At 45.1% G+C, this 12,405-nt stretch overlaps 1 protein-coding gene across 6 annotated transcripts in view; it reads right to left on the bottom strand.

Moving 5' to 3' along the window:
- Positions 1-10,653, bottom strand: part of kif21a (kinesin family member 21A) — a 63,173-nt gene extending 52,520 nt beyond the window's left edge. For 4 of the 6 annotated variants that reach the window (XM_071416044.1, XM_071416045.1, XM_071416042.1 and 1 more), the window contains exon 1: positions 10,227-10,652. In XM_071416044.1, coding sequence (XP_071272145.1) covers positions 10,227-10,270 — 44 coding nt within the window. In that variant the 5' untranslated portion in view covers positions 10,271-10,652. Of the gene's footprint in view, positions 1-10,226 lie in introns of all 6 variants that reach the window. The other 2 variants (XM_071416041.1, XM_071416040.1) reach the window with 1 other exon arrangement.
- Between the last annotated feature and the right edge of the window lie 1,752 nt (positions 10,654-12,405).

Raw genomic sequence — 12,405 nt, forward strand, 5'->3', positions numbered from 1 at the left:
CTTTGCTTTATCTTGGCCAGGTCGCAATTGTAAATGAGAACTTGTTCTCAACTTGCCTACCTGGTTAAATAAAGGTGAAAAAAAAAAATTGTGCTGATTTCAAGTTTTCATAACAATCTGTAATCGGTAATTTTGGACACACCGATCATGGCCGATTACATTGCACTCCACGAGGAGACTGCGTGGCAGGCTGACTACCTGTTATACGAGTGCAGCAAGGAGCCAAGGTAAGGTGCTAGCTAGCATTAAACGTATCTTAACATAATCACTAGTTAACTACACATGGTTAATGATATTACTAGTTTATCTAGCTTGTCCTGCGTTGCATATAATCAATGCGGTGCCTGTTCATTTATCATTGAATCACAGCCTACTTCGCCAAAAGGGTGATTTCGCGCATTCGCGAAAAAAAAAGCGCTGTCATTGCACCAATGTGTACCTAACCACAAACATCAAGGCCTTTCTTAAAATCAATACACAAGTATATATTTTTAAACCTGCACATTTAGTTAATATTGCCTGCTAACATGAATTTCTTTTAACTAGGGAAATTGTGTCAATTCTCTTGCGTTCTGTGCAACAGAGTCAGGGTATATGCAGCAGTTTGGGCCGCCTGGCTCGTTGCGAACTGTGAAGACTACTTCTTCCTAACAAAGACAGCCAACTTCGCCAAACGGGGGATGATTTAACAAAAGCGCATTTGCGAAAAAAGCATAATCGTTGCACGAATGTACTTAACCATAAACATCAATGCCTTTCTTAAAAATCAATATACAGAAGTATATATTTTTAAACCTGCATATTTAGTTAAAAGAAATTCATGTTAGCAGACAATATTAAACTGGGGAAATTGTGTCACTTCTCTTGCGTTCATTGCACGCAGAGTCAGGGTATATGCAACAGTTTGGGCCACCTGGCTCGTTGCGAACTAATTTGCCAGAATTTTACATAATTATGACATAACATTGAAGGTTGTGCAATGTAAGAGGAATATTTAGACTTATGGATGCCACCCGTTAGATAAAATACGGAACGGTTCCGTATTTCACTGAAAGAATAAACGCTTTATTTTCGAAATGATAGGTCATTAATATGGTAAAATCCGGAAACTAAGGCTCGTATTTCTGTGCGTTATGTTATAATTAAGTCTATGATTTGATCCTTGATAGAGCAGTCTGACTGAGCAGTGGTAGGCAGCAGCAGGCTCGTAAGCATTCATTCAAACAGCACATTCGTGCGTTTGCAAGCAGCTCTTCGCAATGCTTCAAGCATTGTGCTGTTTATGACTTCAAGCCTATCAACTCCCGAGATTTGGCTGGTGTAACCAATGTGAAATGGCTAGCTAGTTAGCGGGGTGCGCGCTAATAGCGTTTCAAACGTCACTCGCTCTGAGACTTGGAGTGGTTGTTCCCCTTGCTCTGAATGGGTAACGCTGCTTCGAGGGTGGCTGTTGTCGATGTGCTCCTGGTTCAAACCCAGGTAGGGACGAGGAGAGGGACGGAAGCTATACTGTTACACTGGCAATACTAAAGTGCCTATAAGGTATAGAGAGAAATAGTCCTATAACTACAACCAAAAACTTCTTACCTGGGAATATTGAAGACTCATGTTAAAAGGAACCACCAGCTTTCATATGTTCTCATGTTGTCACGTTCCTGACCTGTTTTTCCTTTTTCTTGTATTTATTTAGTTGGTCAGGGCGTGAGTTGGGGTGGGCTGTCTATGTGTGATTTTCTATGTTGGGGTTTTGTGTTCGGCCTGGTATGATTCTCAATCAGAGGCAGCTGTCAATCGTTGTCCCTGATTGAGAATCATACTAAGGCAGCCGGGGTTTCACGTGTGTTTTGTGGGTGTATGTATCTCGTGTCAGTGTTCGTGCCACACGGGACTGTTTTCGGTTTTGTCACGTTTGTTGTTTTGTATCGTATCGTGTTTTCGTTTTCATTAAATAATGACCACTTTCCACTCTGCGTCTTGGTCCGATCCATGCTCCTCCTCGTCTGAGGAGGAGAACGACTTCGACAACCGTTACAGAAACACCCACCAAAAAAGGATCAAGCAGAGTGGGAACAGACAGCAGCAGAGACCGAGGACACAGGACTCGTGGACTTGGGAGGAGATCCTGGCCGGCAAAGGACCCTGGGCTCAGCTAGGGGAATATCGCCGTCCCAAGGCGGAGTTGGAGGCAGCGAAGGCAGAGAGGCGCTGGTATGGAGGAGGCAGCGCGGCGACGCGGTTAGGAGCCCGAGAGTCAGACCCCAAAATTTCTTGGGGGGGGGGACACGCGGAGTGTGGCAAAGCCGGGTAGGATACCTGAGCCGACTCCCCGTGCTTACCGTGGAGTGAGAGGGCGTCGTACTGGTCAGACACCGTGTTATGCGGTAAAGCGCACGGTGTCCCCAGTACGCGTGCTTAGCCCAGTGCGGGCTATTCCACCTCGCCGAAACTGGTAGGGCTAGGTTGGGCATCGAGCCGGGTGCCATGAAGCCGGCCCAACATATCTGGCCTCCAGTACGTCTCCTCGGGCCGGCGTACATGGCACCAGCCTTACAGATGGTGTCCCTGGTTCGCCAGCATAGCCCAGGGCGGGCTATTCGACCTCGCCGCACTGGCAGGGCTACGGGGACCATTCAACCTGGTAAGGTTGGGGAGGCTCGGTGCTCAAGAGCGCGTGTCCTCCTTCACGGTCCGGTATACCCGGTGCCACCTCCACGTACCAGTCCTCCGGTGGCAGCCCCCCGCACCAGGCTGTCTCTCCGGGTTCTCTCTCCAGCTGCTTCCACCTGTCCAGCGCTGTCAGAGCCTTCCTCCTCTCCAGCACAGCCAGTGTCTGAACTGTCTGCCTGCCCAGCGCTGTCTGAACTGTCTGCCTGCCCAGCGCTGTCTGAGCTGCCTGCCTGCCCAGCACTGTCTGAGCTGCCTGCCTGCCCAGCACTGTCTGAGCTGCCTGCCTGCCCAGCACTGTCTGAGCCGCCTGCCTGCCCAGCACTGTCTGAGCCGCCTGCCTGCCCAGCACTGTCTGAGCCGCCTGCCTGCCCAGCGCTGTCTGAGCCGCCTGCCTGCCCAGCACTGTCTGTCTGTCCCGAGCCTTCCGCCAGCCAGGATCCGCCAGAGCCGTCCAGCCAGGATCCGCCAGAGACGTCCAGCCAGGATCAGCCAGAGCCTTCCGCCAGACAGGATCAGCCAGAGCCTTCCGCCAGACAGGATCCGCCAGAGCCGTCCAGCCAGAACCAGCCAGCGCCAGCCAGCCAGGATCCGCCAGAGCCAGCCAGCCAGGATCCGCCAGAGCCAGCCAGCCAGGATCCGCCAGAGCCAGCCAGCCAGGATCCGCCAGAGCCAGCCAGCCAGGATCCGCCAGAGCCAGCCAGCCAGGATCCGCCAGAGCCAGCCAGCCAGGATCCACCCCTCAGTCCGGTGCTGTCCCTCAGTCCGGAGCGGGCCCTCAGTCCGGAGCGGGCCCTCAGTCCGGTGCTGCCCTTTGGTATAGTGGGATTGACATGGAGGGTGGCCATTGGGAGGAGGCCACGGAAGCGGGGTTTGACTATGGTGGGGTGGGGACCACGACCAGCGCCAGAGCCGCCACCGTGGACAGACGCCCACCCAGACCCTCCCCTAGACTTTATGCTGGTGCGCCCGGAGTTCGCACCTTAAGGGGGGGGGTTATGTCACGTTCCTGACCTGTTTTTCCTTTTTCTTGTATTTATTTAGTTGGTCAGGGCGTGAGTTGGGGTGGGCTGTCTATGTGTGATTTTCTATGTTGGGGTTTTGTGTTCGGCCTGGTATGATTCTCAATCAGAGGCAGCTGTCAATCGTTGTCCCTGATTGAGAATCATACTAAGGCAGCCGGGGTTTCACGTGTGTTTTGTGGATGTTTGTATCTCGTGTCAGTGTTCGTGCCACACGGGACTGTTTTCGGTTTTGTCACGTTTGTTGTTTTGTATCGTATCGTGTTTTCGTTTTCATTAAATAATGACCACTTTCCACTCTGCGTCTTGGTCCGATCCATGCTCCTCCTCGTCTGAGGAGGAGAACGACTTCGACAACCGTTACACATGTTCTGAGCAAGGAACTTAAACGTTAGCTTTTTTACATGGCACATATTGTACTTTTACTTTCTTCTCCAACACTTTGTTTTTGCATTATTTAAACCAAATTGAAAAATGTTTCATTATTTATTTGAGGCTAAATTGATTTGATTGATGTATTATATTAAGTTAAAATAAAAGTGTTCATTCAGTATTGTTGTAATTGTCATTATTACAAATAAATATATATATATTTTTTAGTCAGATTAATCGGTATCGGCTTTTTTTGGTCCTCCAATAATTGGTATCGGCGTTGAAAAATCATAATCGGTCGACCTCTAGTTGGTATGGATATGGCTAGTGTCACGTTCCTGACCTTATTTCCTTTAATTAGTCTTGTTTAGTTGGTCAGTACGTGAGCTGGGTGGGCATTCTATGTTATGTGTTTCTATGTTTGGTTTAGGGTTGTCAACTAGCCTGATATGGTTCTCAATCAGGGGCAGGTGTTTTACGTTGTCTCTGATTGGGAACCATATTTAGGTAGGCTGTTCTCACTGTTTGTTTGTGGGTGATTGTTCCTGTTCATTGCGTTCTTCGTTGTCTGTATGTTCACATGTTCAGGTCTGTAGCGTCGTTAGTTTCATTTTCTGTTTATTGTTTTGTTCGTGTTGTTAAGTGTTTCCAATAAATATGGAAACATACCACGCTGCGCTTTGGTCCTCCTCTCTTCCACCTAACGACGAGCGTTACAGCTAGGACTGGCTATGACTGCATGTGTGGGTATGGATATGGGTAGGACCCGCGAGCCACTGCGGCCCCTCATGATGAGTTCTGAGTTTTTGTAGCCCTTACCCCCATCAAAGTCGCTCATCCCTGAACTAGGCTATTGTTGATGACTAAGGAAAAATAAGAGATATGCATACTGTAACTAAAGAGGTGACAGTGTGACAGACAGCTTGCTAAAACAAGCATAGAGCGCTATTTAAAGGACAGAAACCTATTTATGTTTATCACCGGTTAGGCTGCCAGTCTGACAACATAATATGTTGCTACCTTGCTATAAGTAGAGAGGCTAATAGCGAGTATTATATTATTTGTGCTACATACGCAGAGCTACTTATGGCCACTTTACTTGAAAGGGGAGTGAGGGACGGAGAGAGAAAGACAATGACACAGAAGAGATAGAGGGCGTGAAAAAGACAAAGAAAGATAAAGGAAAAATAGGGAGAAAGTGAGCAACATTTGCATGGGTGTGGTGTACCGATGCCAACCAATGTACTGTATAACTACCTTAAATTTGTTTTGCAAGTGCAAAAATCAACAAGAGTTGGAGGGGTCTCCATTCTGTGCCATAAAGCATGTCCACATGGGGCCCGGGAGGCTCCGCAGTCGCAGTGGTTTTCCCATTATGTGGATGTGTCTGGGACTGGCAGAATGCGCTGACCCCTCAGACGTCATGTTATAGATAACCGAGGTCTTCCAGCAATGCAGTGGTCTATTTCTGGGCAAGTTGAGTTTAAGTGTAGGCTATGCTTAGTGCTGCCTGCCTCGGAAAGGAATCGCCAACAGTTCTGAAAGAAGGTCACCCACATAGGCTATGCTAAAGAGGCAAGTCTTAACAGAGATTCACTTTGAAAAGGAAATTTGAACTACTGCGGGGACTATAATTAGGATACATTACATTTGGAAATGACAGGACTTAACTAGCCTACATTATAGGCACCACAATCAAAGCACACTGCTATGTTGCATGCTGCTAACACAAGGGTGTCTCAGTACCAGAGGTACGAAGCAGAATACATCCTAGAGGTTTTCTTAAAGGCGGGGGTTTCACGATATACCCGGTCACATATTAACACGCATGCACACACACACACACGGCCAGTCTGTGGGCCGGGCCAGTGGCGGGCTGAGTGTGACACCGTAGCTTGGCTCAGTGGACCAGGACAAAGCAGAGAGTCTGGGAGGCTTAGGGCCCTTTGTGTTTGGCCAACGCTGCCATGGGTGACAAATACAGATCTGAATGTTCCTCAATCTCTCGTCCTACCCTTCTTCCCCGACCACGGCCTGCTCGGGGCAAACATGCTGGAGAGAAGTGAGTTGTCCTTACCTTCTGGCCTGAATAGCCAAAATATGAACATATTATTGTTCTGCTGGTCTTGGTAAGGCTAAACATTGTCCCTTAAGACACTTTGTGTACCAGATCCCACAGAACATTACTGTCTTGATGTGGATATTAGCACAAGTCATGTTCATCCACCTATAGTTGTAATTACATGATTATAAGGACTAACAATGGAAAGCCAGTTATTCTGGTAGTCAAAACCAGTCCTACAGATGAGTGCAGGGTTTGTACAGACTCAAGGACTTTCAAGTACTTATTCCAGCACTAATACTCACTAATACTCATTTAAGGCCCATCAATTTGTAATAGTCCCTATTCGCCACAAGATCTTTGAAATTGTTGCATGTTGCGTTTATATTTGTGTTTAAGTGTACATGCTAATAATATTACATTTCTTTACATTTCAATTGCCTTTATATTTCACAAAATTTTAGGTCCCACGGGATTTCCCAAAACATAATAACATGAAAGTTAATTCTAACAGTGTAAAAGGCCCTTTGTTGAATCTAAATAGCTGTTTTCTAAAAGCATTTTAAGAGAAAGAAGTTATGAATGTGTTTGATAAGATTACAGATTAGCTCAAGGGACCCTATTTACATTTTGGGAACCACTAATCTCTCTCCCTGTCGGTCTCACTATTCTCTGTAAAGAAAAGCTATTTTGTTATGAGAACTTATAGTAGCCCATCTTTTGATTCTAGCTAGCTTAATTTCAGTCAACTGCTCTTGCTGAGATCAGGCTCTGTTCAACATTAGCTTCTAACTTCATCCTTCTAGCCAGCTAGCTAGTTATAGCTGGCTACCTGGCTAACAGCCAGAGCTCGAGCTACCTATCTAGCTAGACATCTAACTGAAATATCAGCAACTATTTACCAGTTGTACACTCATTCTCTGACAGTCAGTTTTTTGTTTGTTTGTGTGATGTCTGTTGAAATGGCAGGAGTTGAGGGATAAAAATTTATAAAAAAATGAAAATCGCACTGTCAGCCTTAGTCTCTCTGACCTTGCCACTATAGGTCTGGGCTGAGGTAGTTTGTTTCACCTCTCGGCCTATGTCGTGGTGGTGAATTAAATTGCTGCTAACAAGGCAAATATGAGGGAGCAAGCGAACATAAGGAGCATACATGAATCATTCATGATTCCACTCATTCAGAAGTAGACGCTATTAGAACTCAGATCAAGAAGCCTTCTGAGCATTGATCAACGCTGGGAACGCAATAATAAGTGTGCAAATGATAATTAACTAAATTAAAACGGTGCGTAAACAGATTTTACCCTCCACTACATCCCTGTTTGGGTCTGGCAAAACACATTCATAAACATCAATATCCTGCCAGGCAGGATTGTATCTACATTTTCCCGGCATTTTAGCTATCAATGTGACGTTTGGCGTCGCCTAATCAGTCAGTTCTGTACCTGCCTGGCTGAATGGCAGTGTGGGTGGAATGAGTGAGCTCGTCTGGCAACCAGAGCGCCAAACATGTGAGGAAATAAAACTCGGTAGTCTGCCTGGAAATTAATTTGCAAGACCAATACATTTTTCTAATATTTTTCATATTAACATATTTGAGAATTGTCTGTTCTCCTCTCATTTGAATTCAAGTAATTTTCAAGTACCAACTTGAGAAAATGTCTGATTTTCAAGGTACTCCAGTACTTCAATTTCAGAGTGCCAAATTCAAGTACTTTAAGCACCTCAAGCACCTTGTGCAAACCCTGTGAGTGAAACAAGCGCGTACACACGCTTACACACACATGCTTGAGCACACACACACACATTAAAAAGTCAGTACTGTAGACAAACATCTCATACCACCTTGACTTGACTGAAGGGCCTCTCCCATTATGTGTAGTTTAAGTAGCTTGCATTGAAATAATAACCTTATCTGTCTGGTTCAACAAGTACCTCTTTACCTCAACTCCTCCTCTCATTACAAACATTAATAACTGTCAGGAAGTGCTGTTCTGTAGAGTATTGTACTAATACAGCCTTTACTGTACAAACCACTGAGAAAACAGTCAGAAATGTGTCCTGTATCACTCTCCCCTCTATGCACACACACACACACACACACACACGGTTGGCTTATACAATGTATAGGCTTGCCACTGGATTGGGAACACACGTGTTGACCCCAGGTCAAGGGGAGTATGTTAGCCGCATGTCAACAGCCTTGGGGAAGCCAACTAGAAAGTTAGACTAGTTTGGACTGGAGACAACCCCCTCAGTATGGGCCATTTGCTAATGAGAAGACTACTTTTCAGTATTAGCTATGGACCCTCTGGCCGGCACCATGGGAGGGCAAAGTCTTGCAAAATAGGAGACTGATGTGGCTTACGTGGCCTAGCGTTTAGTGCCACCACTCCGAAGCACACATGCATTGCATGGCCGTATTGGAATGGGTTGAACTCCGTCCCTCTGCCCTTTGACAACCTTCCCTCCTAGCTTTCCATTCAATCCCTCTTCCATTATCTGTTCAATCAAAAACATATCTGAAAATACAGATATAAACAATAATAGGAGACTGGGCCAAGAATATGGTCACTCTCCCTCTCTCTCACAAGCACGCACACACACACACACACACGATGAGAACTCAGAGATTGGAGACTGGGTCAAGAGTCTCAGTTATTCCAGAAGGATTGTTACTATGGGGACCGTGGACATGAAGTACCATAGAGCTGACATAACAGTCAGCTGCTTGTGTCAGACATTATTATACAACACTAATCTAACAGAGAACATCACAATATTCACACTGAATTAGTTAGACGGTCTACTGGGTGTCGGTGTGTGTCTGTGTGTGAGACTGACGGAGAGGGAGAGATGGAGACAGAGAGAGACAGACACACAAAGTGAAAGGCAGGCTAGTACTGCATGTGTGCCAACTGCCAACTGTCCCATTGTGCCATTAGAGACATCTGTCAGTGTGCCACCTGACCTCAGCATGTCTCCTCCTAGCAAGGAGCAGCCTTATTCTGCAAATAACATTAGACTGTGGATGACATTCATTCAACTGTCTTCATGTGGAAAATACATAAGCCTGTCTAAGGAATTAACTAAATATTTTAGGGTCCTATGATTAACACATTTTATAGCCTTAAGTATTTTTATTTATTTTTTATTTTATTTTACCGTTATTTTACCAGGTAAGTTGACTGAGAACACGTTCTCATTTGCAGCAACGACCTGGGGAATAGTTACAGGGGAGAGGAGGGGGATGAATGAGCCAATTGTAAAGTATGAACAAAATAATGGCTACTGTTCACTCTTTCTGTAGGCTTCTGAGCTAAAGAAGGCCATTGCAATGTATTCTTAACTGTAAACAAAGACTCAATTAACCAGAAACGGTTAGAGCTTTTTGGGTATTAAACTGTTGGCTGTCTTCCTTGAAGCCTGTCAGTAAAGCGCTCCTTTCATCGATCAACTGTGGCTCAAATGTCTTCTTTGAAAGGATGCCCGAGACTCCGGCACACGGCCAATGAGCTATAAAGGCCAGATCTGTCTTGCCAACCGTTCAATCGTTACAAAACAAGCCTGATACTGTACCATCCATTCCTAGGCCGGTGGGAGAGACAAGTGGCATGCGAAGACACCTGCCATATGTGCACCTTTCAGTTTTTTTCTTTGGGCGTGTGATAATGCTGCGTCATGCATGGAGACAATGTAGGCGATCACATTTCTTTAGCACTTCTGTGACACGCGACACAATAGCCTAGCCCTATATGGTGCTTTATGTAAACTATCAACTGCAAATTCCTAAATTCATATTGTGCGTCCTCAAAGACCATCATACGGAAACACATTTTACAGAAAAAGATGTAACTGTTGGCTACTCTGTATGCACAGAGTTTCTGATCTAGTCTTTGATGTTAGCCTACTATGAAATCATAAAGCGCCTAGAGTGGCACTGTGTCAACAGATGATGCAAGGCCTAAAATGAAGCTCCTACATCTCCTTTATCGGGTCATGCATTCTGCTGGGCTGGCGGTGACAGGTAGGCTACCTCCCAAATATGTAATTGTGCCGACAGTTATGCAAAGTAAAGCAATTAAATGTACGCCTTGAAGACTTACCTCAAAGCCACCCGGACTGAGTTTTCGTCCTGTCCCATCGACATGATTCCACAGTCCAATGACTATCGATTGATAGAAGAACAAAAAAGAACGGGATCTATCCGTTTTCTTTTCATCCGACAGGCTGGCTGGCGAGAGGCGGAGAGTGGAGTGCGCACCACCCAACAGCAAGTTGTCTGAGCAACAGCGCAACTCACCTCGACTTCACTTCAGCCATATTTCAGATTATTATGGGTCTAGAGATTTTAAATAAAATACTGCGACTGGTCGGTGCTCCTTTGCATTTCCAGCTAGAATACATTCCTTGACGACATTCTGTTTGGAGCGGCGAGGCTGTTGCGTGGTCCAGTCGCTTTCGCTCCTTGCTCTTTGGTTGGGAGAGGGACACACGCCTCCCGCACAATGCACACACCTAGCCTGCTCGAGCCGCAATGCGTCACCAAGCCACGCCTTCTTCTCGGTGCGCTGTCTGTGAAGGTTGAGTGTTGACATCACAATGCGCATGGAGGTCAACTCCAATTTAGACTTTTAGAAGAAATGTAGTGAGTGAGTGACGTCATGCCACGTGTACTCTTTGAATACCATCCTGTCAAAATAATAGTATGCTTTCAATGAGGACCATGATACTGCTTGTTATCAGTCAGATCATCAAAATCTAACTGAAAGATCATGAACAACTAATAAGACTACTAGCCTACTACATCATAGAGTAAAACAATTTAATACACATTTATTTTACCATTTGGTTTGAAAATAATTCGTTTTTCCCCAACACACTTACACACACAGTTGAGACACAGCAGTTGGTAGGCTCCATCTATACGGAACTCTTTGTTGTCATCAAATCAGTGCCCTTTAATTTTCCTCTAGCCCGTGAGATGCTTGTGGCTTTCTTGTTGTAGCTGAGGATTCAATGTGACCATGACTTTTCAGTGTCATACACTCTGAATTACTACATGATATTTTGCTGTTACTACATGATACATGATATTTTTGTAACAATGTCACTCAGGTTAAACAGCGCCCCCATGCAATCATCTGGTATTACTACCAGATGTAAATACCCATTTAATAACCTTTTTAAGTAGGCTATTTTGCCTATATGACCTGTGAATCATCTAGTGCTCTTTTATTTATTTTTATTTAACCTTGATTTAATTAGGCAAGTCAGTTATGAACTAATTATTTTTTACAAACCCGGACGACGCTGGGCCAATTGTGCGCCGCCATATGGGACTCCCAATCACGGCCAGTTGTAATACAGCCCAGGATCGAACCAGGGTCTGTAGTGACGCTGAGATGCAGTGCCTACGCCTAAGGCACTTCATGTGCCCTAACCCTAACAATATATTTATCTCCTTGGGGGGAGAACAACAGTTGTTACTGTTAGATATTAGAGTACTTAGGATGTTGTGTTAAATACATTTGAAATCAATACCAATTAACCCCACCCTGGTAAGTCCTTTTATTGTTGAGGTCTACCAGCCTTAATCTCCACACCCTATGAACCTCACCCCCTTTCCTCCAGTCCCCAGGCCAGAAGCAGCAGTGTCTGGTTACAGTCCTCTCACAACAATTTATTATATATATTTTTAATTAACCTTTTATTTAACTAGGCAAGTCAGTTAAGAACAAATTCTTATTTACAATGACAGCCTAGTAGTGTCTGGTTACAGTCCTCTCACAACAATTATATATATAGTTTTTTTAATGTACCTTTTATTTAACTAGGCAAATCAGTTAATAACAAATTCTTATTTACAATGACGACCTACTCCGGCCAATTGTGCGCCGCCCTATGGGACTCCAATCACAGCCAGATGTGATACAGCCTGGATTCGAACCAGGTACTATAGTGACACCTCTTGCAGTGAGATGCAGTGCCTTAGACAGCTGCACCACTCAGGAGCTGGTCTGACTATCACCAAGGATGCACCTATCAGTCAACACAACCCACTGTAGAGCTTGAACAGAGCACACAATGTCAAGTATGTGGAAATACTGTAAACTACTGAACGAACATGGTGCTGGGAAAAATGCTGAAGGTAGGGGAAAAAAAAGTTTTTTTTCGACCAACAAACCGTATCTATCAACAATTTCACAGCGTAAATGAATTATATACAGCAATGCTTCTAATTTGCTTTATTCACAAAGCAGGTAGCCTAGTGGTTAGAGCATT

Source organism: Salvelinus alpinus, chromosome 9 (genome assembly GCF_045679555.1).
Source record: "Salvelinus alpinus chromosome 9, SLU_Salpinus.1, whole genome shotgun sequence".
Lineage (NCBI taxonomy): Eukaryota > Metazoa > Chordata > Actinopteri > Salmoniformes > Salmonidae > Salvelinus > Salvelinus alpinus.